At 40.2% G+C, this 27,903-nt stretch overlaps 2 protein-coding genes across 3 annotated transcripts in view; both read right to left on the bottom strand.

Moving 5' to 3' along the window:
* Positions 1 to 589: 589 nt before the first annotated feature.
* On the bottom strand, positions 590 to 6,875 carry sinhcafl (SIN3-HDAC complex associated factor, like). The gene is made up of 6 exons (XM_017479018.3): positions 6,819 to 6,875; positions 5,040 to 5,179; positions 4,337 to 4,436; positions 4,118 to 4,232; positions 3,703 to 3,853; positions 590 to 2,360 (listed from the first exon to the last, which is right to left on the bottom strand). The coding sequence occupies exons 2-6, from the start codon at positions 5,165 to 5,167 to the stop codon at positions 2,174 to 2,176; spliced, it is 681 nt and encodes a 226-aa protein (XP_017334507.3). The 5' UTR covers positions 5,168 to 5,179; positions 6,819 to 6,875; the 3' UTR covers positions 590 to 2,173.
* Positions 6,876 to 8,604: 1,729 nt separating this feature from the next.
* dennd5a (DENN/MADD domain containing 5A) overlaps positions 8,605 to 27,903 on the bottom strand; it is a 54,637-nt gene continuing 35,338 nt past the window's right edge. For both annotated transcript variants that reach the window (XM_017478561.2, XM_017478562.2), the window contains 19 exons: positions 27,412 to 27,599; positions 26,850 to 27,164; positions 24,083 to 24,298; positions 23,588 to 23,822; positions 21,156 to 21,306; positions 20,169 to 20,262; positions 17,841 to 17,972; positions 17,550 to 17,702; positions 16,676 to 16,763; positions 16,477 to 16,561; positions 14,489 to 14,617; positions 14,001 to 14,122; positions 13,765 to 13,910; positions 12,089 to 12,207; positions 11,826 to 12,007; positions 11,657 to 11,739; positions 11,438 to 11,561; positions 11,132 to 11,300; positions 8,605 to 10,023 (listed from right to left, as the gene is read on the bottom strand). In XM_017478561.2, the coding sequence (XP_017334050.1) occupies positions 9,840 to 10,023; positions 11,132 to 11,300; positions 11,438 to 11,561; positions 11,657 to 11,739; positions 11,826 to 12,007; positions 12,089 to 12,207; positions 13,765 to 13,910; positions 14,001 to 14,122; positions 14,489 to 14,617; positions 16,477 to 16,561; positions 16,676 to 16,763; positions 17,550 to 17,702; positions 17,841 to 17,972; positions 20,169 to 20,262; positions 21,156 to 21,306; positions 23,588 to 23,822; positions 24,083 to 24,298; positions 26,850 to 27,164; positions 27,412 to 27,599 (2,915 nt within the window). In that variant the 3' untranslated portion in view covers positions 8,605 to 9,839. The remainder of the gene's footprint in view (positions 10,024 to 11,131; positions 11,301 to 11,437; positions 11,562 to 11,656; positions 11,740 to 11,825; positions 12,008 to 12,088; positions 12,208 to 13,764; positions 13,911 to 14,000; positions 14,123 to 14,488; positions 14,618 to 16,476; positions 16,562 to 16,675; positions 16,764 to 17,549; positions 17,703 to 17,840; positions 17,973 to 20,168; positions 20,263 to 21,155; positions 21,307 to 23,587; positions 23,823 to 24,082; positions 24,299 to 26,849; positions 27,165 to 27,411; positions 27,600 to 27,903) is intronic.

Below are 27,903 nucleotides of genomic sequence, written 5' to 3'. Positions count from 1 at the left end.
TATAGTTCTTGTTTAGTTGTTTCTGTTTTATTGTTTCTTCAACTAGGGCACATGGTGGCTTAGTGGTTAGCAGGTTTGCCTCACACCTCCAGGGTCTGGGGTTCGATTCCCACCGTGTGTGTGCGTGGAGTTTGCAAACCCCCATCCTGAGGGTACTCTGGTTTCCTTCCCCTTCCATACTGTATGAATGGGTGTGTGAACGTGTATGTGGTTGTGCTGTGATAGATTGGCACCCTGTCCAGGTGCCTGCCTTGTGCCCTGTACCATGCCTTGTGCCCTGGGATAGGCTCCAGGTTCCCTGTTACTCTGAAGAAGGATAAGTGGTATGGAGGCCCCTGATGAAATGTTCAGAAAGTAGAAGTAGGTTTCTGAATATAAAAAATTAGCAATGTAACAGCACTGGAAAAGGTCACAACGGTTTGCTTTCTTTGTTTTTCCATATTCTTTAATTAATGCTAATACTACAAAGTTTCACACACACAAAAAGTTTTAAATGGAGCACAAGTGGGATACGAATTTATTTATTTTTTTTAATTAAAACATAATTTCAAAATGATACATCTTTATAAATGAGGCCCAACATCAGAAATGATTTTGCATACAAAGATTTATTAAATTGAAAATGTAATGACAATCAAGATAAAAAATATATAAAGAAAACATTATAAATGTATATAAAAAAGTGCACAAAACCTCTTTTACAGCATCAATTGTACAGATATGTTTGAATAAATAGTATAAATTAGAAAACACAAATTCATGTTAAATCTCTCATAAGGCACATTAACAGTGACTGAAAATGTACCAAGTAAATAGTTTCCCTGAACCTTACTGACATTATGTAAATAACCAGCTCGGTAGTCTGGAAGCCAGAGAGCGCTATTGCTTTGTTAATTCATTCCAATAATACAAGAAAGGCTTAATGTCATTTCTTAGTTCCTACAAATGCAACGCATTTAAAAACATGAATTTCTTCGCACCGTTACTTCGGATTATAAGCTGCCTGAGTCCGGAAAATAAAAAAAATAAAAAAACCCGTTGCAAAAGGCGAAAAGCCATCACATTGTTGAATTTAAAAGCTGCACACTGTATGATGATGCAAAAACAGTGAACATTATTGCTGATGTTTTTTTGTACATGAACACATTTACAATAATGAGAAGCATGCAATGGTTAGAAGCATCTGCCAAAACAGATGTAGAGCTTTTTTTTTTTTTTAAATCATGGTATCAACAGATGCTGTTAAAATCTGTAGTGGAACAATAACTAGTGAGCACTATTTTTTTTTGAAAATAATCATAATAAAAAAATGTAAATACCACACCATTACACTGAGTGCTAAGCAATATAACCCAAGACACATTTAGTGCATGCCGACTTAGCATGCTATAATAAATATCGTTTTGAATAGCAATATTAGCATGCACTTATTTTTTTTTTTGGGAATGGACTGGCAAAAAAAGTGTGTGTCCTGCATTTCATGGGCTTGTGACAATAGCAACCAGGAAAGAGAGATTAACAGACACGGGTGCATTTGGTGGGCATAAACTGAGCTATATTCACTTTGCAAATATTAATCAGCCCGATTAAACCTCGCCAACCAAAATGCTGTTATAAAACTGACCGAGCTACCGGCACATTTAGATCAAATGAGCTCGTAGAGACGGTAGAGCTTGTTTAAAAATTCAAACCATTTCATCAACACAACTGAGCAACGTCAGGGACACATAATTATGCCATGTTTCATGAACATTTATAACTCAATTTACACACAGGAAACTAGGAGCCAGATAGGAGGCTTTTGGTGCACTGGAAAAAGATATTTACAAGCACTACAAAAATGCAAAATATTTTACAGTGCCAAAAAATATATGTATATAAAAAAAAATAATAAGACAAAACAACCATACAAAATGGATTACACGTCATAAACCGTCAATTCGATCCTGATCCTATGAATATGTACTAATGCCCATACTTAAATTTTTTTTAATAGCTTTTTTTGGTTTTCTTAAAAAAAAAAAAAAAAAAAAAAATCTCAAAAGGAAATTGTTATAACAAACGGGGGAGGAGCAGGATTCAGCATTTATACAGTCCTGTGTGGGAATGATAGAGTCTGCCACTGGAGACAAAGCAACTGAGCCTCGAGGAGACGCTCGGAGGTGCAACGAGGTCACCAGGTCTCCTTCAAATCCTCCGCGAGGGGAGATGGCAGTGTGTCGGCGGCACACGGGGAGTCGGCAGCGGGCGATGTCACCGCCGGCGGCTGCTTTGCCCCGCAGCAGGGCTTGAAGAGCCGAGGGTCGATGATGACTTCACCAAAACGCCCTTTGTACACGATGCCACAGCACACCTTCTGTCTGCAAATGTAGAAGCATACATTTTTTTTTCTTTTAAAGTGTAAAAATTTAGAGACCGTAAAATTCTTTCAAATAACACTTGCAGGAAAATATACAGTCAGCATAAGAGGTAAACAGACGTGTGTGTTGGGGTTACTGATTGCAGTGATGGTCAGTCTGTACAGGATTTCAGAGTTGCTGTTTTTTGTTTTTTTTTTTATTATTCAGGCCAAAAAGTTTGCTGCTGTATTTTTTAAAAAATTTGCAAAGTAACTTACTTTTTGTGTGTGGAAAACTACTTGAATTGCTGAAATTGAATTTTTTGCACAGCCTTTCACAGTGACGTTTGTTTGTAAATGAGACCTTTAGCGGTACTTTCATACTTGCAATGCATGTGAATCAAAGAGGGCTTTGACTGAACACGCGCCGTGATCACATCACATGACGTGCGAAATCTGCGGTAAATTTGAAAAACTGCAAGCGCCTCCGAATATTGCGGAGTTTGCATGACTTCGCGAAATCCTGGAGGGACCGGACAGTACAGCAATAGAAAAAAAAAAAATGAACAAGTCAAAAAATTGCTTAAAAATGATTGCGGTAAAACCGTTAAACTGACGCGTCGACACCGATACTGGCATTGGTCCGATACTGTGCTCATTTACTCGCACTCAAAACCGCTCCAATGCAAACATTTGATACCATTTGGTATGTGACATAAGCCTTGTCTATGTTGTCATAATAATGACCAGAAGACATGAAATGGCAGTGGTCCGGACATATTTCCCAAATAATAACGCAAATCAAAGCAAAGCAGACTGCAAACTACATCAAGAGGAGGAAATACAGCATCATCCTACAATACAAGTAACCTGATAGAGACATTGTTAGATACTGTGATGTTTTAAGTGCTTGAGCGTGCAGTATCAGCAATTGTCGAGAGACAGAGAGAAGTTCATTTCTGCAAGCACTGAGCAACACATGTCATGTGCTCATCTTTAACGACCACACTCGCCAATATTGCTCTGCGCACTCAGGTTATCCATCCACATGTTCGATTCATTTTATAAACAGAAAACTCAAAAGACTTCAGTTACATGCATTACTTAAACGTAGGTGAAAACAGTTAGGGCTTGCGATTGATTTTCAATGTAAAGTGTTCAAACTACAGCCGTTTTGGAGGACTCTATTTCCTAATGTGTTTTGTTCGTATCATCAAGCCTTGGTTCCCTTGCTTACAGATTTCTATCATTCTCAGACAGCGTCCAGATTGCTAGTAGCATTCTAGCCTGGAAAACCATTCCGTTTGACATACAGACAGACAGACAGACAGACACATTATATTATCTGTATATCTGTATTTTACCTCTTCCAGTAGGAGAGGTCAAGAAACGAGAAGCCTGCTGGTGTCGGGCGCCTCTGCTTGGTCTCAACGTCCGAGCCGTCGTCAGATTGGTTGCTGTGGCTGGGAGACTGAGAGGGAGACATGCTGGATGTAGTGCTGTGGGCGTCAGAATCTAGAAAGAAAGAAAAAGAAAAAAAAAAGATATATGAATAAAATTAGTGAAAAGCAGTCATTTTAAAATAAACATATGCATATACAATTTAGCAGACACCATACACTCCTCCACAAACTCTAGTTACAGTTTGGAAACTGCACTGTACACCAATTGCACGACGCAACGCCACTTACTCTCTGTGACGATAAGCACATTCCACATTACAGCCATTATCCACCCCCACCCCCCCCACAAATAAAGGAATCAAACTAGACAACTCACTCTGCCGTTTAAACTTGTGAAGCTTCTTCAGCTTGCTTTTCTTCTTCCCATCCATATTCTTCACTTTCTTGGGTTTCGTCAGCTTGAAGCCGGGTCCCGCTCTCGCATCCACCACCTTAAAGAAATTGGCGAAGAAACAAAATTAATTTTTTTTTTTAAAAATCAGCCACGCATTTTAAACACGAATCACTTCGTGAGCTTAATGAACCCGGTACGTACGTGACTCCAGTTCTTCTTCGAGCCATGTGGTAACTTTTTCCATCGCTTTACGAGCAGTACACAGGCATTGCAGATGTCGCCGACTCGGTCTTCAGATAAACTAAAAGTACAAATACCGAGAACGAAGCAGAGACGACGAAATCGGTTAATATCGAACCGTGCGAGAACAGCTGGATGAAAGCGTAATATCGATTCCGTGAAATCTGTGATCAGTGTTTAGGCTCTCAGGCATCCAAGTGACAGGTGTGCAATGATCACATGCAATCATCATGACAAGTGTAGATACTGCCACCAGTCTATACCACTAATTGCAGAGTTTATAAAATAAATTTAAAAATTAGACCAATTCTAGTGTAGTAATAAGAAACTGGTTGGACATTACACTGCCTTTTACACCATTTTATACACAAATTTTATGTTCCCACCAATTCCTTGTTGCCTAGCATCTTTCACAGGCCTTGAAATATGACGTGATTGACGCCTGTATGAGCAAAACGTTCTTATCAAACCCAATAAAAACTAAAAGACATCTTATCCCCCCTCTTGCACAGATGAATGTTTACCAGTCACTATGACTTGCTATGTCTAGACCGAGAGGGAAAATGCTGCACTATGCAACACACGAATAAGCAGCTGGATGAAAACAGTAAACAGTACCAACGTTAATATTATAGGCTCAAGACTCTGCTGCGGTAATGCTCACCCGAAGCAGAGGCGGAAGGTTTCCTCGTATCTGCTGCTGTCTGTGAACCGGGAACTGGAGGACTTGGTCTTGCAAATGCAACAGCCTTCATGGCTGCGATAAATCTTGGATTTGTGAAATCCAAACATCTCTGGTTGATCCTGTAAGAGCATTCAAAACAGACTGGGATGAAGGTTTAAAAGTCACACTCGGCGGCGGGGTGTATTAAAGGAGGTAGATACGACACTTTAGAACACGCTGGTTAAATGGTTAAGTGCAAAAATCCAGATGTTGAGGGGTCCCCCCCCCCAGATATTTTATAATACACACACACAAAAATGTTCATGTCAGTAAAGTGAAAAGGCAAAACTGCATTCAAACAAACAGACTACATACAATATGATGGAAATATCTGATTTATAACCAGTGCTTTGCAACCGTGTTACTCTGATCAAGTTTTCCCAAATTTCCATACTTTTTCCCTCCAAAAAATAAAGTAGGGAAAAATAAGTACGGCAATTTTCAGAAACTTTTTCTTTAATGGGAAAATTTCATGCTGATATTTTTCTGCTATATTTTTTGAGTTTATATTACATTAACAACAAAATATTTAATTTCTAGTCATGCCCCCCCTTTATTAAAAAAATAATAAAAAATAAAAATAAAAAATAAAAAAGCAGCTTCCCTGAATTTCCATCCAGATCTAGTGAGTCTCTTTACATTTACATGCACACACACTTGCACTTTTTTTTTTTTTTTGCAAGGTTTCTGTGACTAACACACACACACCTTTATGAAATATATGCCAAAGAGAAATGGCATAAGCATCATCAGTAAAGCACTGCTTTACATATTTTTTCCTAGCAATTAGTTAAAAACAAGTCATGGACTCGTGTTCAAGAATCCTCTCCAAACACAAAAACAACATTAGGCTTCATTACACAACAGCCAGACGTGTGATGTTTCACTGCTTTAAGACAAACTGCTTTATTTTCAGACTCAGACTCGCAAAACCGAAAGTACACCAGGACAACGGATTTTAAAGAGGGAAGTTGGATGAAGTTTAAAAATAAATAAATAAAGCCACTGTGCATTAGAAGATTTTTAATAACCGAGTGCGTGTGTGCGCATGCCTTCAAGTTAAAGCGCGCGCATGTTGATCAGTTCAGTGTTGAACAGCTGAAGAGTCTCTGTTTCAACACGAAAAACACAACCGCAAAGCCTCTGTTTACAACCAGGAAATATAGAAATGCTGAGATAGTTCTGCAGAGTGTGCGTCTTTCTTATCCGTTTTAATATAACTAAAACAATATTTAAATCTGAAAGCAGCGAGTTTGGTTAACTAACGCGTTTTGTGTTCATGAAAGCGCGAGACAAAAAAAAAAAAAAAAAAACACTCCAAGAGAGTGGGAGGTCCCGTGCGTGCGTTTCTTTCTTTCTTTCTTTCTTAAACACGTATTTACAACCAAACCTCGTCTAGACTGGATTTCTACACTCGTTTCCGAACATCTTTCTGCGAAACGTCCGAATTAACGCGTCTCCGCTCGCTTTCTTCAAACTTTCAGCCAAGGAGAGCGCCAAATCTTCCTCGGACAGGAGTTAGCTATTGTTAGCATGCTGCCATGCCATGCCACGCGCCGCGTCCGTTGCAAGCGCTACACCATTGTTAAACGTACATATTCTCGCCGCACACGCAAACTAAACACGCGAATCCGCACAAATACACGCAACACGATGCGTTACAGACATGTCACGGCGTTTAATTACGACTTCATGCCGATAACAACAAAGAGAGCTTACCGTCGGAAACTTTGAAATTCCGTCCGTTTTTATTCCTCCGCACTGCGCATGTCTTACTACGGACCGCACGCACATGAATGGAGGCGCCTCATTAGCATACAAATACCAGAGGAAAACGGCGCGGCGGCTCGCAGGAAGTCCATATAAGGAGCGTCGGCGCCTCGGTTTAAACATCGACTCCACCAATGGACGAGCTCTCTTTTCGCCTTTTAAGAATGTTGCATCCTGGGATGTGTAGGATTATGTACTCTGACCGACATGTTAGCGAGCGTTTAGAGGACTCGCGTTCCCAGAATGCTTTGCTCTGGCGTAAATGGCGTCGTGTTTATTTTTGCAAAGGCGACGAAAAGAGCGCGAAATCATTTTTTTGTAATCTCCACCAGTATTCAGACAAATCCCGCCTCCTGCACATAATAAACAATCTGCCTTCTGGTTAGTGTCTGAAAAATTAGTCAATATATATATAGATAGATAGATAGATAGATAGATAGATAGAAATATATAGACACTGCTATTTGGCCCGAAGTAGTACATCACTTATATTTGAGCAATGAGATGATTATATATGCCTCATATATTATATATAATTATAGATACACTGATATCTATCTATCTACATGTCTGTCTCTCTGTCTCTCTGTCTATCTATGCCAAACTCCATCTGTCAGATGGCCATTATCAGCACTGTGGTGACACTAACATTACTGAGTGGTGCTGGTACAAGAGTGTCATGTAGAGAAGCATTTCAATGGTTTTTAACACCTTTGTGTCGCTGCAGAGAAACAGTCCAACATCCAAAATATATCTAGCCACCAGCAGAGCTGTACTCAGAAACTGTTAATACACACTGTTCTTGGAAAAATATGAGGTACAGCCACTAACTACACATACAAGGTTAAGTAACAAATCTGGTAAGTCTGATAACGTGAACAGTAAGTGTACGTGATATACTCGTCCCAGCACCACACACCACAATGTCAGTGTCAAGTATTTCAAGTATGTCAAGTACTTAATATCTGTTAAGTGATGGTACTGGTACATTGATGGATGGCATAGTGGGGCCAACACAGCAATGGATGGATATAAAGTGTACCTATATGGTAGGTGCCAGTGGTCAGTGAATATAGATACATAAAGAAATTACAAAGAACAAAAGTCCTTCATTAGCTGTCCCGCAAAGTGCTCCTAAAGCTGTAGGAGAAACCAGCTGATGATGAGAAACCAAGAAAAGACTGGCCGATCATTTTGTTGAACATCATCAGAATGAAGGTTTTCTCTTTTTCCGGCAATTGGACATGTACAAACTTGTCCATCACGTGAAATAAATGAAGTGAGGAAAGGTAAGGACAATGTGCTCATCTATATTCTCAGAACTTTGCAACCCTAATATGTTGTTTCAGCAACTATCAGATCAACAACCATTTCATAATATCAACCACTTTCACCTCCTACAGCCTCAGAAGTGCTTGGTCTGAAGTACTGTGTACCTTGATAAATTTTTTGTATATCTACATAGGGACATATTATCCCTGGTGGTCCAGCGGCTAAGGATCCTGCACTCTCACCACCACAGCCCGGGTTTAATAACTGTTCAGGGAACCAGCCCAGCCACTGGGGGGTTGCACCATCCAGTGCACGCTCAGTGCTGGTCCCAAGCCTGGGATGAAATGGGAGGATTGTGTCAGAAAGGGCATCCAGTGTAAAAAAAACAGAGACTTGTGCTCATTTTATTAATCTTCTCTCCATCTAATCGTTTAAACTTTAATGACGAGCCATAACACCAGCATAGAATTCTCACTTTTAATACATTTTATACACTGTACACTGCTGCTCACTTATTAAACACTACATTACACAGTCCTTTCTAAAATGTACCATGAGACATATGATGCATTTGTTAGAGCATTTTGGTGTGGAGACTGCCAGAAAACTTCAGAAGCTTCTGGACTACACATCATATGCTACACTAGAACATCTGGATGAAGCCTCCGTTCCATCAGTGTATTGTACTGTATATCAGTGGTGGCTTCATGGAGATGTGAATATTGCATAGCAGAAACAAATGCCGCTGAGCTTGGGGCTTTCATGGAGGCCAATAAAACCCTCAATGTGCTGCTTTGTAAGGTCTCTGGGCTGACTACTGGCTGATGTGCAGATCTGAGGGTTAAAAAAGAGGACAAATTGATGTCGTATTTTATTTAATAGAGATACACTGGTTACACTGGGATCTGAGATAATTCCGGCTATGAAAATGTGTGAGCTAAACTTTAAAAATTTTTCTCTTCTTTCACATTCATAAAATACACTTTGTCATCCTTTTTATGCACCCTATCATCTAACATAGTCTAATCTCAGCATGTGCTCATGGAGATTTGCATACTACGTTTCGATTTATAAAGTCCCCTGGTTTAAAAAAACAAGAGCTAATTTCTTGTTTGTGTGTGTTTTAATTAAAATATGAGATTCCCATGAGTTATACTTATAAAGCATACTTCTACATAATTTGCTTTTCACTCTGCATTGTGACAGTATGGATAAGATAGACCACAGAGCAAGCAACTTCACAGACATATCAAAATAATACTGCTCTTCTTCGAAAATATATTACCCTTTTTCTTGCTCTCCTTTTTTTTTTTCTTTTTCTTTTTTTTAAATACAGCTGTCGCCAGGAGTTCACAATAGCAATGAAAATATCGAGCTTTCGATTAAAACAGTATAGCGCGCAGGTGGGCTATACAGGTGGGATCATAATACAAAACATATTTTAAATGTCTAACAGCGACAGCGCCGAGGATAAAAATAATGACACGTTTTGAAAAGGCTCATTGCACTTTATATACGGCAAACATGACAGTAGATTTAATGTAAGCCAGGTGTAGTCCTTTTGTTCAAGTCTCTTCTTGTAAAAAAACAAAAGAAAACAAAACAAATGCAAATTAGTCCATGGTCCCCGCTGATCTGCCTGGATTATGTCTTTCTTCTTCAGAGGACGAGGAGTAGGAGGAGCAGGAGGGCAAGGTTTTATATTCCAATCCCTTTGACGAGAGAGGTCTCCAGAGTTATGTTGAATTCTTGCAAAGTCTGTAACACTCTGATCAAAGAGTTCACAAGAGAACGGTCTTTTAGCAGTGCCATGTCCTCGTACATCTGTGCTGTGATGGGACAATCGGTCAGTAGAGCTATCCAGTGGTGAAGCAAGTGATCTCTGAAGGGGATAATAGAAAGACCCGGATGGTTAATCATTACTAGGAATGTGTCAGTAATTGGTTATATGGTATAGTGGATTGCATAAGTACTCAGTATACGAATTTTATATCAGTAACACTACTCATCACCCTGAGAACACCATTCCCATAGTAAAGCACAGTGGTGGTAGCATCATGTTGAGCGTTTCCCTTGGCTTCAGAGTTGCTTCTCTGACTAATGTCTCCTTGCCCAGTCCCTGAATTTTGGTGGACAGAGTTTGCCATCCATCCATCCATTTTCCATGCCGCTTATCCTACACAGGGTCGTGGGAAGCCTACAGCCTATCCCAGGGAACTCGGGGCACAAGGCGGGGGATACCCTGGATGGGGTGCCAATGCATCGCAGGGCAAAATCGCACACCTATTCACACGCCACAGACAATTTAGAAATGCCAATCAGCCTACAAAGCATGTATTTGGACTGGGGGAGGACACCGTAGTACCCAGAGGAAGCCCCTGAAGGATGGGGAGAACATGCAAACTCCATGCACACAGGGCAAAAGCAGGATTTAAGGCAAACGTGCTAACCACTAAGCCACTGTGCACCCATACTCTGCCATATTCTTTCCAATTTTTAAATCATGAATTTACTGCTCCATGTGATGTTCAAAATGTGGGATTATTATTATTTTTTTTTATATAACCAAACCCCTTACTGATCTAGAACTTTGTCCGGGACTTGTTTTGATAGCTTACTGGTCTTATTTTTATTAAGGTATGTTCGCTAACAATCTCTGGGGCCTTCCAGAAACAGGTGGATTTGTACTGAAATCACATGACACTTAATCGCACACAGATAGACAACATTCAATTAATTATATTACTTCTAATGGCAACTGGTTGCACCAGGACTAATTTAGGAGTTTTATAGCAACCAGCAGGGGGTTCAAAGGATAAATAATTGCAATGCACTGTAATTAACATTTCTAATGATGAAAGAGAAGAAGGTACAACAACAACAAAGCCGTATTAGCAAGTATGTTGGTGTTCCATGTGTGATATTTTGTTAACCTTCAGATATGAAAGTGCTTGGTTGGTGACATAATTTAAACAAGATTACAGACTAACCTGGCTCCGAGGCACACGAGGAGCTGGAACTTGCCATCTTTGCCGATGTTTCTGGGGGTGCTGCTGATGGCGCGCATGAAGCGGCAGAAATGGCGCACCCTCGTCTGATAGTTTTCATCCTGAGTTACCTGACTCTGTTCGGCACTTTCAAAATAAACCTGCGCCTTTTCTGAAGGGACAGGATCATACAGACACGGTACAACATCAGTTCATAAATAAGACAGTCCAGAGTCGTTCAGGATTAATTCAAACAGCATATCAGATCCAGAAAATCCAAAAGGGGGCATAAATCAACTTGTTTATTACCCAGAAAATCCCAAATAAAGACATTCTTGAAGAGACGTGGTGACTTGAAGCCATGCTGGAACACCTGCTCGAGAGCCCAGACCAGACCATATTCTCCGCAGAGAAGAAGAGTCAGACTTCCTCTCTGAAATCAGACAGAGAGAATGATTCTCAATACACATACTCAATAATCTTCTTTATTATGACACTTGTCAAAGATACTAAAAAGCAACTCAATACCTCTTTCTCTGGTTTATGGAAGTGCTTCACGATTCCATTAATTGCCTCTCCAACCCCCTCCTGGATCTGCCCCGTGTTCAGCTCTGAGGAAAAGAAAAACACACACTACTCATGTAGCAGGCAGTTATAGTAACGGCATTAAGTTTACATTTGTTGTGTTGGTACTCACTTGGTTTGCTGTTTGGCGAGATGGTAACGAATCGGCGCATCATCCCAGGCGACTGCTGCATGGGAGGAGTGCGACACATCCTTTCATCGTTCTCCGAGCCTGCAGTCACCAACTCTCCCACTAGAATCCTCTCCAAACTGCCGTCGTCCACGCCTTTCCCCAGCCAGCGGCCACATGGGAACCTGAACACAAACACATCTGTATCTCCTGTTCTTCGACGTCACGTCACGTTTATCGCTGGTATTAATAAATCTGACTCTCACTTGTAAGTGTGTCCTGTGATCCCGTTTCGGACCAGAACGCACTCCACCAGCCACTTGGCGTATAGTCCTGAGTTATCATGGCCCATCTGCACTGTGGTCAATTTGCCCAGGTTCTGGCACTGAGAAGAAAAATCACAATAAATCTAGCAAGTTTGAGTTAAATTTTTGTTATGTTTAAGTGTATTTGGCTTAAATAAATTGATTTATCAACTTAAAAATTTTGAGGTAATTAGTTTCCTCACATTTTTTGAGTTAAATGGACTATCTGGGTTTACAGTGTTGGGTGTGTTGAACTGAACAATCCACCTACACCTAGTCTCAATATTTTACTGCTGATGAAAAAAAATGTATGTTAATGTTTTTTTTATCTGTAATATACAAAATAACTCTGTATCTTCATGGGCCTTTCCTTGCAAATGAATGTCAACCTTTGAAGTTGACTTACTGCTGCTTAAGTTTATACCAAACTTGCTAGTTTTTTTTTAATTTATTTCTGCTTCAGTTGTTTATCATAGCAGTTAACCTGTAGACTGTGAAAGACTATCACAGTCACATTTGGAAATACAGAAAGAGATAGATGTCACATCGCGAGACGTAAGGGAGTAGGATACGGAAGCAATCGCAGTTAAGAGCTTTTATTAAAGGAGAAAACGCAGACAAATCCAAATCAGTAATCCAACGCGTGGTCCAAAAACATGCAAAAAAAAAAAAGGTCAGGCGATCGGCAAACAGGCATAAATAGGGCGAAGCAATAATCAGAGTCGAGAAACTATAAACGAGGTCAGAGATCATGAAACGATATGAGAACAAGGACAACCGCTTGGTAAGTGAGTTAAACTCAATACTACGCAAAGTCATAGTGTTTGAGCAGTCTCTTATATACTGTGGTGTGAGTATGTGTGAGATTGGAAACAGGTGTGTGTGATTAGTATTCCGAAGAAGGTGAACATGTATGTGTGGGAAGTGTAGTCCATGGTGGCCATGTTTGTAGGCTGCTGATGGATGGATGGATAGATAGATAGATAGATAGTAATTTTATTGACCTTGAGTGGAAACTTCAGAATGACAAGGATCTGTCTGACTTTTTTTTTTTTTCCCCACCAATGAATTCTCGTTATAATTTTTTTTTTACGTGGCATTTAATGTATGTGATAATCTTTTTTTTTACACCAAAATATTGATCAAAAGTACAAAGAATTGCAAAGTCGAAAAAGTTTCGATAACTTTGTATTACAATATCTTAAATTCACAAAATTCTCTGCTGAGAAACTGGTATATAATGTTAATATGTACATAAATATGATTTGCTATGTTTAGACTGGATCATTTGTTCACTCTGTTGAGAGATTCCATATTTTTTTTTTTTTTAAAAAGCAACGGATATTCAGTCTGTAGTTGATGCTACAGTAATTACAGTTTAATTGTAGTTGTATGGAGACTTGGCAGTTCACAATCACAATCATCTGTAGGAAGTGTTGATATTCCGGATGCCGTTAACCGCTTTGCCAGGTGTCAAATGTGTTTTCCCGGATTCACTGGAACACACCACCACTGTTGAATAAAGGTCACATGACCAGACTTGCACACTGACACAAGTCAATGTGGGTTGGAATGCTGGAAGCGTGCCTTTCTGGTATGAAATGAAAACCCAAACAAAATTACATAACCTTCCTCACCTCAAAAGTGATCTCCAGAGTGTTTTTCGGCACCTGGAGCACTCCGGTTTCAGCCAGCTCCCCTGACACACACACCCAAGGGTTAGCTGTGAACATGGAGCCACCCAGCTTCTTACTAGGAATGACTATCACATGATACGGCATCACTGCAGCACAGAGGAAAAAAAGAGGGACAAGTCAGAAGAACGTACGCGCCGAGTTCCATGGTGCTTGTGTGATGCTGCGCTGCAACTCACTGATCGTGGTGAAGACGTTGGTGAAACAGAAGTAATCGACGGCGTTGAAAGACAGCAAATGATAGAGAAACTGTTCCTTCTCATCATCGCAGCGCAGAAAGGCGTAACGCTTATAGAGCTTCCTGCAACAAAAGAAAGAGAAAATGATATGTGAAACGCTCCAGCAGAAGGCATGTTTTTTCATGTTGAAAGACAAGAACGTGGAAAGAAGACACTTCGAAAGAATCCTAGCACAAACATGACCCATTTTTACCATGATGAATTATTAATAATAAAACCTGTTTTTATTTTCAAGGGTAGACTGCTACACTGCTACATACTTCAGCCATGTTCATTTATTACAGATATAAATCTTCATCTGAGTTGAACAGATTTAAAGGGTTTGGTTTAAAGCCAAGCCATCAGAAAAAAGAGCTCCACTCAGAAGTTACAGTCACAGAAGAACTTGATTCGAGGAATACTCGTAGAGCGTCACATGGTGGTCTTACTTGGTGAGCTCGTGATCAGACAGGAGTTGTTTGAGGTGTCTGGACAGCAGTTTCTTCTCCATGGAGAGACGCACCCAGGCTCTGGCTTTCCCTACGTCTGTCTTAATCTCGCCGATGTTCTGAATGTGCCTTGAGAAAAAAAAAGCAGTTATGCTCTCGGTGTTCCGCGAACGTTTTCACAACATGATACAAATCGTTTACTTGTAGTAATGTTAACACGAATGTATATGCAATATTATTTTTCGTGAAACCTGGGTGAGTGATGTACTAACAACATTGTCAAGCAAACTATTATCACAGAAGATCATTTATTTCAGAAGGAAAATCATTTCTGAAAACTTACAGTCTAATTTTTTATTTTTTAGAAGTGAATCGAACCCTTACTGAGTGAATAACTTTTCAGCAATAATATACTTTTATACTGTTAGCTGGGATGCAAGAGGACAGTTCTGGGGCTAGTGTGGGAACAGAGCTGGATTTAGACAACTATTAACTAAATGTTATCAACTAACATACAAAAGGAAATCAACAAATCCTTGGGTATTGTTATCTTGCTTTAAACAAGTAAAATATCTCAAATCCTGGCTGTGTTACTCTAATACAACTGAAGCAGACATCCAAGATTTTTTTTTTTTTTTAAATAATCAATTTTCTCAATATTGTTGCACAACTTTTCCAGCTTTTTAGATTTTTATATTGTTTATTTTTCAGAAGAGTTGGACTGGAGTTTTGTCTTCTATGATGTCCACTAGCACTGAGGACTTGGAGAGGAAAGGAAGGCAGAATGATGAGCTTTAATCTCGGCCCAGACGTCATCAACCAGCCTGCTTTTGTCCAGTATCCAGGCAGAGCTGTCCAGGCACATTCACTTCCAGTATGTACGTGCCAACCAATCCACTAAGATTCCCACTAAAGTAGTCTAATCCCTTCTAGACAGCATCCACTCTGTTCTTTCTTCAATAACCATAGAGGAACAAGCATGAAGTGGCAATTAGTGAAACGGGAAAAAAAACGTGCCCCTGGAAAACTTGTCATCAATAAAAATACAATAAAATATCCCTCAACGATGAAAAAATATATATATAATTCAATTAGATTTCATTTTAGTATTATGCGTGCTGTTCAGAATTTATATCAGTTCCATAAATAAAACTATTAGATCAACTTCAATATTAATACACCAAAATGTTAACATATTGTAGTCATTAATGCTTATATTAAATAATGTTTTAAAATGAACCAAACAAGTCAAATAAACACCTGTATTCATTTTCATTCATGAATAATTAAAGCTGAATGGCAGGGACTGATATTTACACCCAGAGACCTGAGCTCTGTCGTTATCAGTATTTAGTAACACGCTAGAATTGAATTCTAACGTCATTTAATACTAATCTAAGTAAATAAGTAAATCATGTCAGTTAAGGTAACCTTAATATAAGGCATTAACCATCAGATATGGTCAAATTATTCACTCACTAGCTAAAATGCAAGTTATAATTGATATTTGGTTGGTGTTGAGTCTGCAAAGGGAACGCTGTGTGTTTGGTATGGCATGTTAAAGGACTTCCTGTACTGTTGCACTGGTTCACCAGAAGATCCTGCTGGAGGGCTTGTGCTAATTAGACTGGAAGTAACATGACGAGACACAGTGACCCCCTTTCCATCTTCTTCGCGCAATGTGGGAAGACGACATGACAAAAATATATTTCTAATAGGACTTCCTCTGTTTACATTTCAATATTAGATACAGGAGTCTGGATGTTAAAATATATATTTTTTAAAAAAAGCTATGTTTTGCTCCCTCTTCTCTAAAAGAACGTTGTCTAATTTATCTCACCTTAATCCAGCTTCACATTTTCATTCACATGCCACAAGCAGTCTAGATTTTAACCGACCCAGGGATTGACAACAAACTGCTGATGTAATGAAAATGAGGATTTCTATTGAAAATGAAAATATTTCTATTCACTCTCTCTCACACTGACCTCATGTCCTCAATCAAAGAGACTTTAAGAGGTGGCAGCGCGAAGCTGGCGTCTGATTTCCGCCTCTCTGTGTCGTGAATGAGACCTGAGAGACATGAGAGAAACATCAGACCTCCCCATCAAAGTACAGAATAGTAACACATCACAGAAGCAACTCATTTGTGTTTGTCTCGTCGAGAAAAGACAGAATATTCATTACCAGGAGGCCCTAAGCCAGCTGGCGTGGCATCTCTCTTCTCTTTGCTCTCCTGATAATGCAGCAGGTGTGACCACAAGGCAGACTTCCCCTAGTAGAGAAGAGAGAGAGAGAGAGAGACACACAAACAGAGAGAGAGCGAGGACACATGTACACAATCATGAACAAGTTGCTAACTTTTGCATCATTATTAGTGTATTTTTTAAAGGGGGGGTTTTAAAAAGTTTCTATCATGTAAAAGGTCATCTGCAGCCTTAGAAGCCCAACACCTGCATACTACCATACTAAATACAGAGTGTCTACAGATAGGCTGTCATTAAATGTTTCCTTTTTTTTCCAATTCACAAAAATGTAATTTAAGACCAGATTTGCTTTAGTAATATATATTTATATATATATATATATATATATATATATATATATATATATATATATATATATATATATATATATATATGAAGTATAAAACCTTTGAAGACACGCCATCAAAGTGTGTTTTAAAAAGAGTCTGGTAGTATAGTTTGAACCAGTGAGAGTATTTTGGTTGACTTTTTCCATCTCATCAGCTTACTTAACAACTCAACAAGGGACTTTTAGCACCTTTTTAATGGTCAAGATGTCCTCAAAAGCCACATAATAATAATCATCATCATAATCATAATCATCATGAATAAATAAATAATCCCTTTTCCATTGCCCTTTATGGTATCTTCTCTTTGTTTTCCATTTCCCCCAATTTCCTACTAGTACAAATACGTAATAGATATATTTTAAATTGACACTCTCTTGCACAGGCACTTTCAAATGCCACAAGACGGAAGCTGAATGAAAACTAATTGAAAATTTGTGTATTAGTGTATGTGTGCTCCTGCTGTACCTGTTTAACCTGCAGCCCGTGGCTCCAGATTCTCTCCAGCAGGTCGCAGAGACTGGCGATGAGTGTGTTCTCCTCCACGCCGGTGATGCTGACCTCACCGTGACCGAGCTCCACTGCTTCCCTGCCCATCTTCTCCACCAGCATGCGCTTTGTCTGGACCAAGAAACACGATCACATAACAGAACAACTACTCCAGAGGTCACCACATACAGAAGTTTTTTTTTTTACACAATGTAACTGAACCAGGATAAACAGATCCCTCTCCCTAAGCCAATTATTCCGACGGTATACCTTATTTCTGCACTCCTTCAGCAGACCCTCCACAAACTTCCAGTTGGTCTGAGCGATGACAGAAGGGGACAGGTTGGACAGCTTGGGCTGGCGGATGGTGGTGCCTAGATTACGAGCCTCCTGGATGTACTTCTGCAATTGCAGAGTGGAAAATGTGAAACAATGCAGGATTTAGTGCAGAGTGCAGCATTGCTCTATATAGTGCTGGTCCCACACGTCGCTATCATGAGGTACTGGGGTGTATTTAACTTCAAATGACCTCAAACTGCAGTAGATTTGGACCATTTTATTTAAGGGAAGTAAAGCAACTTCACATCAAGCACAGCCACTACTTTCTCTTGTAGTCTGGTTTCAGCTATGAACCAATTTCACATTTGTAAAGTGTATCTTTAAACTTAGAGAAAACAGCAGGTAGAAAACAGCAATATGTTGTACAAAAGTCTGCATATCTCTTTTAAACTCTTTCGCATTGAAAGCATCTCTGCTCCTGACGAGTGACCAACCGAGTGGCTGATCAGTAAAAAGAATGCAACAGAAGGTACATAAGACCTTGTTCACAAATGTGAAATTGATCAGAAGTAACGGCGTACCGTCTAAAGGCTTTGACACATCAAGATAATGTTGGAGAAATAACGCTAACCAAGGCCCACTCTTAAAGAGCACCTATTATGGTTTTGAAACGTGCCTAATTTTGTTTTAAAGGTCTCATACGATAGCTTTACATGCATCCGAGGTCAAAAAACACTTTACCGTGCTCATAATTTAAACTGCAGCATTATCCTTTTTCCCCCCAGTGTCACAAACGACTCGTTCAATGATCCGTTCTAAATGATTCACTCTAAACTCCTCCTTTCAGAGCGCATACTCTGCTCTGATAGGTCAGATATCCCAGTCTGTGGTGACTGGTCTACCGCTGTCAGCGAGCAGCCGATGAAGACCAGAGGCGGGGCTTTTTGTTACAAACCTACGTAGACTTGGTACAGGAATTAAAGTCTGGAATCACTAACGACTCGTTTCAGCTGTTCAGAATCGATTCCTTCTTTTGGGAGTTGATAACTCTGTTTGTCGTGCGCTTTGATTTTTTAAACTTTGCAGACGTTTTTACATTCACAAACAGATCTATAACACACTGCATGAAAGGTAATATTTGGAAAGAAAAAAAAACGTAATAGGTGTACTTTAATCAAAGCTGCACTCTGAGACACTGTAAAGATGATAGACAGGCTTTGTTCTGTCAGTGTGAAAGGTAATAACTCGCCCCATCACGGGGTGGTGACAGTGAAAAATTCATAATAAAAGATGGGGAATATGGGGGGAAAACATCATTTAACTGATCTCCAATGGGCCCCCGAGTGGGACGATAGTAACACATCTGCCCTGTCATCAGGAGATCATGAGTTCAAATCCTGATGATGCCTATCGCCTTCCATGGCCAGGAGCCAAGAGAGAAGAATTCAAGCAACACTTGCCAATCACAAGCGTCTGTGTGCTTGCCCTGTGACATAACATGTTGATGTGGCTGGCTTCACTTGTCTCGGAGGACACACCCTGCTTCACCTGCTTCAAGGCTTCACCCTGCCTGTTTGGTAGCTGTGGTATGATGGGGAGAACTAGCTAATAAATAGGATTTGTCAGATGACTAAATTGGAAGAAAATTCCGTAAAACAAAAACATGTCCTAGGAATTTAATGATATCCTCTGCCTGCTCATGGCTACTGTCAAGTAGAAGTTTCAATGAGTTTCAACTAGAACTAGTTTCTTTTCTCCTTCACAATCACCCTCTCACCCAATAGCCTGATTGGCATCGAGAGGTACTGAATAGTGCCAGCAGCAAAAACTACACGCAGTGCTTACCCACAGGTTCTCTACTGCTGACAACTGGCTTGATGTGTCAGGGCCCTAATGCAAGGAAATCTCAGATGTCAGAAACACATGAATTCTGCAGGTCAACCTCATAACCAGCACATACCGCATCCACCGTGACAGACTTTATACACGGCCTGAAGGACTGCGAATACCAGTAGTAGTCCAGAAACAGTAGAAGCTGGAGCTCTGGAAACAGACACTCCATATGCTGAAAGTGTGCGTGTGCATGTGTGTGTGTGTGTGTGTGTGTGAACATGTAAAGGAGAGGTCACATGATTATGCAGGAAAAGAAAAGGGAGGACGAAAAACAGGACCAGGTGACAGTTGATGGACAATAATAAACATAATAATAGATCAATTGCTACACGGAAAAGTTCAAACAAAAGAAAGGACAGAAATCAAAGCGAGTAATAAAGCAACATGCAGAAAAGAAGTCAAATAAAGTAAAGGTGGAGTCCTTGCCTCTCGCTGGCCGTTGTCCAGATAAAGGTGCTCGGCATGCTGCTTCTGTCTGTCCCTCCTTCTCCACTGTGCAGGAGCGCTGCGCTTAGTCCACCTAAAACACCAGAGCAGGGCTCATCGATAATAAACCAACACGGACCGCGGATCTTCATTTTGCGGAGAATTATTACTATGCATTAATATTCCATGATCCCGTTCCCATTTAACTTCACGTCTTAGGAGAGAAATAAAAGTTCTACAGCGCAATACTGTCATTCCGATTAATGCTCTGCATTACACAACACATATACAAATTAATCTTTATGGCAGCGTTTCCCCAAACTTTTTTGCAGTCACGGCACCCTTTGAAAATCAATAAAAAAATTTGCGGCCTACACAAACACTAATGCTAGACAGCGTTAGCTACTTGAGGATGAAGTTGATGGTCCAGAAGCATCTGGAGCTTTTCTTTTAAGAAATCTGTCCATATTCTTTTGCACTACACATGCATCGTCACACGCTAATTATTAGCATAAAACACACGCATACGTTATGCATACTGATGTTGATGTGCAAGGGGGATTATTATTTAATTATGTGTGTACGTATATATATATATATATATATATATATATATATATATATATATATATATATATATACATACACATACATATAGACACACACACATGCACATACATATAATTTTTTTTATTATTATTGTTATGCATGTGGATGTCTGTGCTATTACTTCAGACATTGGATATTTATCAGATATATTAAATGTTTCATACACATTTTAGCATTTTAGAAATGTTTGAAGGATTTTTACACGGCACCCCTGGGAAACACTGCTCTATGGTATACTTGAAGAACAAAGACTATTACACTCATATTCACTAACATTAGAAACTACATACAGCAGGAGCATCACAGAGATTATGAACCAGGTACCGAATAACAACATATAGTGTATTTTCTAGCTTCGCTGATGGTACAGTGTCTCACTTGTTGCTGGTGGGTCCAGTGGCGAGCACATCGGACTGCAGTCGGGGGAAGAAGCCCTGCTCATAGCGGCCCTGTCCGATCTTCATGTCCAGCAGGTGTGGGTGCACAGCCGTGTGATCAATCTTAGAGAGCCGCATCTCGATGGCCTTCTCTGGAGGACAAGCAAAGGGAAGAGGAACATTAAAACACGCTGAAAATTTACATTGTTCTTTTGCTCGCTTACGTCATGTGTAAGCCAACATGACTCATGCAGAGCGAGAAATGAAAAAGGACCATCAAACCACAAAATCTCACCCACATGCCAAGCTGTGAGCAAGCATTACACAACCCAACACCTCCTCTCACCAAGAATCTCCACACGGCATTCTGGTGGGTTCAGCCTGTTAGCACTGTTATTTTTTCTTCAATGATAAGCATGTAAAATTTGACAGCATCCATTTGCGATAAGTGAAAATATGGATACGATTAGAAGGTTATTTGCAATAGCACTATCATTTTGCAAAAAATATTTAAACATACAAAAATATCTTCCTTCTCAGTACTTGCATCTCCTCGAGATGTAAAAGGTTAGATCAGAATAATATTATATATCAATGCAAGTTTTATGCAAATTAGCATAAACTATGTGTAGTTCATTAAAATATTGGATAATTATAATTAAGAAAAACTCCTTTTAAATCTGAAAGAGTCTGAGGATGTACAGTATTCAAAAAATCATCTAGTAGGTAGAGTCAGTGTTAATAGCATCGGACAACAAGGACAGATTATTTTTTTTATTTACCATTAAATCACAACGAATTACTCAAACGTGGCCCATTTGCAGGAAATCATACAGAGACACCTTTTACAATATTATTTTTAGAAACATTCATTGCTCAGGGCTGGTATCTCATCATTTCCATAATGAAGTACATTTCGAAGTATATTTCAGAAAGATAATGACGATATTTCTCACAGCTGAACAAACAGGACTAATGAGGGAGACGTGAAGGTTAATGACAGTACATGATAATCAGTATGATTTCCAAGAAGAACTGCACGCTTCAGTCTGTTCACCTTCGTTCATTATTTAACAACAGACTAAACAGAACGAGAAACCTGGACTTGCAACGTGAGCCTTTTCCTTCTGCCACTGAGGGTCTTTTATTCCTTCTCATAGATATTTAAATTATTTTTTTTTTAAAACTGGGAAAATAACTATTTAGGGAAACTACATCTTTTAATACTGCTTTTGCAGATCATGCAGATCTGGCAACTCTGGTCTAGAGGTCGACCGATTGATTGGTTTTGCAGATTAATCGGCACCGATAACCGATTACTAGAACTATCGGTTATCGGCAAAAATCCACACTCTCAGTTTTTCCCGGTTGCGTCCTTGGGAGCGGCTGAGGCGGGTCTGCCGTCAGTATACAGTATGAGAGCGGCCTCTAGAGGCGAAATTAAAAAATCCCTGACAGGTGTTTTTTGATTCATTTTGGATGTCTCCATTTTACAGTCAGTACTGTTTGTTTATTTCTGTAATAAACTTCAGCAATACTTCGAGTGTTGTGTTTTTATTCGGTATCGGTTTTAAAAAACTATGGGTTATTAATCGGTTATCGACAGGTACTGTCCAACTTAGTTATCGGTAAAATCCATATCGGTTGATGTCCTCTCTGGTCGTATCACATATGTTCTGAACACACTTCAGGTTTTCCTATGTCTAAAAAAGAAGAAACACTAAATAGGACTTTTGTAGCATTACAAATATTCTAAATGTTATAGAAACAACAGCCAACTGCAAGACTGTTTGTAATACAGTTTAATATACGATAAAAAAAAAAAAACTTCAACCCAATGAGTAATGAAATTTGCTGTATTAACCATTTACATGTTCTGACATGAGTCCTTATTTAATATTCTTCTTTATTAACACACTATTTCTGTCACGTCCAGTAGGGGCAATTCACCTCCACACCACCAGAGGGAATGCTTTGAGCTCTTTCATTGTTTACTGAAGGTATCGTATATAAAGCACATACAGTATATAAAGGACGATAGGCAAGGTGTGCAGCCGTGCTTAGTGATTTGTGTGAGTTCTGAGCCTTTGTTAGTCCTGTATAAGCACTGTTACATTTCCTGGTTGTCCTGGTTCGTTTTTATTTTCTGATTCTGGTAATCATGTATCTGTTCTGTGCTCTGACCTTTGCCTTTTCTGCTGAGCTCATTTATTAACTACCCTCTGGATCTGGAGGTTTAGTGCATTTTGTGTATGACCTTGGCCTGTTTATGGTTTATGCGCTTCGGACTGTGGATTGTTTCTTTACATTTGAGCAACTGATCATTTCCACCACTTTACATGACCGTTGTCTGGATCAGAGTGTGAAATGTGCAAAAGGGCCTGGTTGACTTTTAGGAAACATGTCTGAATTTCCTCTTGTGCCTGCTCTCACCTGCTTCTTCAATGTTGGTGCATTTCTGGTACATCGAGGTGCGCAGCGTCGGCGTCCTGACGTTCAGCAGCCGCACCTTTTCCACACGACCGTCAAACACTCTCAGCGTGTGCTCTTTGTCCTCGTCGTCGTGGTATAGGATCTTGCTGTCGATAAAAGAGGCAAACATCTGCGTCTCCAAGAAGCGGGACAGGAAGGGCAGGTAGGGCTCCGGCTGGTCAGACAGGAAGGAGGCCTGAGAGGAACAAAAATTCAAAAATTATATTCTGCATAGCACATGAGCAGCTAAATTCTGAAAAGAAATACGTTTCTAAAATAAACAAAAGGACATTTTCAAACAGCTCAGAAGAGCGAGGAGAAAAAGGTGCACAGTGATGACATCATCTGGTAGTGATTGGTTAAAGGTAATGTTGTTTCCTTGTTGTTTTACAAACAGGATATAACATGAAAAGTTCCCCATCATGAGCAGGTTGTAGAACCTGAGCAGATATTCACCTTGTCGAAGTTCTGCATCTGGTCCCGGTTACTAAACCAGGACTCTTTGTCCTGGCTGGGTTGGATGACGAAGACCTCGTAGTCGGCAAACATCTGTGTGAAACGGTTGGCGAAAACCTCCCGCACTCGAATGTTCAGCTGGTGCATCTTCATCTCCTCTTCATCACACTGCATCTTCATATCCTTATTAGTGCCTGAGTCCTCTTTCACATCCAGCTGCCAGACAAACCAGAGAGCAGACCATGTTCACAAACAGACAAAAAAAAAAACACCCTGCAAAGCATCTGCTGGAAAAAGACATCAAAAGCCCTTATCCTTAAAGGAAAATGATCTGATCAGACGTGTCCAAGAATAAAGCTTCACTATCACTTTAAAGTTTCCTCCCTATAATCCACTGTGACGATTTGGGAAGAAACTTTTTTTTTTAAGAAATAAAAGGGTGGGAAATTTCAGAGCAGGGTTTCAAAGTCAGAAGGCTGCTTGGCTTATCTCAGTATCACACAAGAGCCTGGGAACGGAAGTGCCCGAGCTAAGAAGCCAAGAGGGAGTATTTTCCCAAAGAGACCCTGCTCCTGAAGCAAAAGGGGGCAAAACAGTAAAACCACACAGAAATCTTATGAAGTGGAAAATTGGGTCCAGAAAATGTAAACACAAGCAGCCACAAACTGGTTTCCTGCACATGAACAATGTCTGAACATGCAAGAACAGGAACTGAAAGAATCTCTCCAAATTGCTGGTCAGACTGTTTTCAGTGTGCTGGAACAGTTCTTTTATTGTTGTTGTTGTTGTGGTTTCAGCATGATATTAATGAACAAAAAGACTTGCTAAGAATCATCAAATGTGGTAGAAGTACTAACTACATCGGGGGGGTCGGTGGCAGAAACACTAACGACTGTATTTTGAATAAAGTGCAGACACGTGCAGTTGTTTGTGTAAATCCAAACCTCAATAACCGTTGAACACATTAACCTAGACGTAATTTGTTCCGCACGTGGAAATTTCAGGACTAAAGACCTCTGCGGCCACACTACATACCCTGAATATTACTGTTCTAACTGTAATAACAGTTTAGTTATTACTGTCTGTCAATGGAATAAAGTTTACAGTTAGATGTAGGAGTCTGAAAAAGGCAGAGAATCCACGAACTACTATATCACAGAAGAACAATATAGCTTCCATCGACGACCGACCCCTCAACAACAGACGTCAAATCAGAAAGAAATACTGCTAGCAGCGCTGCTGATCGAGTTAGAAACACAATAAAGGAGACTTTTCCTCTTCAGTTGTGTAGACCTGTAAAGTACTAGAACGGGCCATCACCTTCAATCGCTCCTCACGGACAAAAATAACAGAAAAAGGCTTGGGATCTGCGATGAGGCAACGATAGCTTGTGGTAATACATCACGCAGTAACATCCGATTCTACTCTAATCTCCCGTCCCTAATGGTAAATTCACACTGCAGTAATATACGTACTGCTTTAACACATTTAATACATACTAATGAGACAGGCAAAGACCCTGTGCGAAGTGAGAACGGTGCAAAGTGAGCAATAGCGGTGATAAAAGTAATTAATACAAGTAATAATCGATATTTAATCATTTCATTTTGAATAATTTGTTGAATTTTGTTTGATTTGTTGTCAGAAGGATGCCATTACACATACCCAATAAAAACAGATTCACAAACAGTATGCAACTAATGCGCGTTAGGAACAAATATTTCCAGGCGGCAGCCGAAACATTTTTGTATGCGAGTCAAGGTCAAGGTCAAGGACAAGGCAGATAGTGAAATCGGTGCAGTACAAGAGAAAAGAGACAGACACAACAGGAAGCTAGCAACTGTCCTCCAAAAACGAGTTAGTATATTTTATGTATAATGTGAGGACAGAAGCGCATCTCATAGCTGAATGATTTTTTGTGTTGAGCAAACACAAGGCTACTAATTTCCATTAGTCTGCGTTAATGCACTTAACCAGCTAAATAGCTTGCCGTTTGTTATTACAATTCATTAGCTACCAGTTTTTATCCAAGTCAATAAGGTATCTAGGCGACAAAATCATGGGACTGGGGAGCACACTGGACCTTCATGTCTGATGGGCTGGGCTAGTGAATGAATTTATGGCTTGTCCACTCTTGATGCTCCAACACAGTCAACTAGTAGCAAAGATAAAGATTTACTTGCTGCAATTTTAATGCATTACTAGTGTTGTGTTAGTCAAGGGTGTAGACATACACTATATGGACAAATGCTTGTGGACACCTGACCATCACCCCCATATGTGACCCTTCACACAAACTGCTGTCTCTGTGTGTTGTAGCATTACTATTTCCCTTCACTGGAACCAAGAGGCCAAAACCTGTTCCAGCATGACAATGCCCCTGTGCACAAAGTGAGGTCCATGAAGACATGCTTGGCCAAGGTTGGAGTGGAAGAACAGAGCCCTGACTGTTCAGGCTCAACCCCACTGAACACCTTTGGGATAAACTGGAACGCCGACTGCGCACCAGGCCTCCTCGTCCGACATGGGTGTCTGACCTCACTAATACTCTTCTGTCTGAATGAACACAACTCCCCACAGCCACGCTCCAAAATCTAATGGAAAGCCTTCCCAGACGAATGGAGGTTATTATAACTGCAAAGAGGAAATAAATCTGGAAAGGGATGTTGATATAGCACATACGGGTGCGATGGTCAGGTGTCCATAAACTTTTGGCCATACAGTGTATTTACAAGTCAAAAGTCTCTCTAGTCTTCAGTAGACTCACCTTCTCCAGGCTGACTCCGGTTCTCTTGACCAGGGCCTGTAGCCGTGCGATGGTCTCGTTCTCCCTCAGCAGATAGGAGTTCAGCGGAGAGCTGGCCAGGTTCCCGTTGCGTTTGTCTGAAGCCATGTCCGCCGCCCGGAAGCCCTTTAGCTTACTCGGGCCTTCACTGCAGTGCACGTTCCCTTCTGGGGACACACCGAATGCCATCAGAACTTCTGAGATCTCCTGGATGAACTCCAGCTTGTTGGGAAACTGTGGCAAATCTTCCGGCAGCTCAATGAAGTGGTTGTCAATGTCAACGAAGCACAGATTGGCCTGAAAAAAAAGATCTCACTTTTATTATGTCAAGCAAACTGAAGCGTCCTGGTCAACTAAGCTGCTGCATGGTCTACTGACTTGATTAGCACGACAGCATCTATTGTATACAGCCAGGATCCTTTTTAACGTCTCCGACAAATAAACAAAATTGCCCACTACTACCTCTCCTACTCTAAATTTCCATACATAAAGAAAACGGTATGGTATTAAAGCCAGACTGTCTACATCTACGACTCAGTCGGACCTCCTGAGGCAGTTCCAGCTTGGTGCGGTCGTCCTGGCCGTTGGAGTGAAGGCCCATGAGGTAAGGCACGGGCGCATCCAGGAAGTGCAGCAGCGAGGCGGGCAGGATAGGCACGTAGACATGCTGCCACTGGAACGGGAACATCAAAGCCGTGATGCTCTCGGCCACGGTCATCAGCCGCTGGTAATCTGCTCGAACATGTGAAAAAAAGATACAAAGTAAGAGCACGTCTGGCTGAAATGAGTGGCGTTATATTATTATATAGTAGTAAGGAAAGTTATTGTTTGAGACTGCTGTGAAGGAATCACTTAAAGGAATATTTTTTCCAGTGTTTTTCCACTTAGTGTCTACCTACTGCATACTAGTGTGTATGCGATTACAGACAAGAATTTTAACAACCATTTTTTCATGAATTATTTACTCAAGCTCATTCGTCCTATTAGAAACTATCCAACTTTTTATTTTTATTTTTTACCACTGTAGCCAATGAGG

Source organism: Ictalurus punctatus, chromosome 10 (assembly GCF_001660625.3).
Source record: "Ictalurus punctatus breed USDA103 chromosome 10, Coco_2.0, whole genome shotgun sequence".
Taxonomy (NCBI): Eukaryota; Metazoa; Chordata; class Actinopteri; order Siluriformes; family Ictaluridae; genus Ictalurus; species Ictalurus punctatus.
This window is presented reverse-complemented; position numbering and strand designations above follow the sequence as displayed.

Coding starts and splice junctions, on each gene's coding strand:
- sinhcafl (XM_017479018.3), bottom strand. CDS start 5,167: ATGTTTGGATTTCACAAATCCAAGATTTATCGCAGCCATGAAGGCTGT. Junction 4,437..5,039: donor ACCTTCCGCCTCTGCTTCGG/GTGAGCATTACC, acceptor TTGTACTTTTAG/TTTATCTGAAGACCGAGTCG. Junction 4,233..4,336: donor CGAAGAAGAACTGGAGTCAC/GTACGTACCGGG, acceptor AATTTCTTTAAG/GTGGTGGATGCGAGAGCGGG.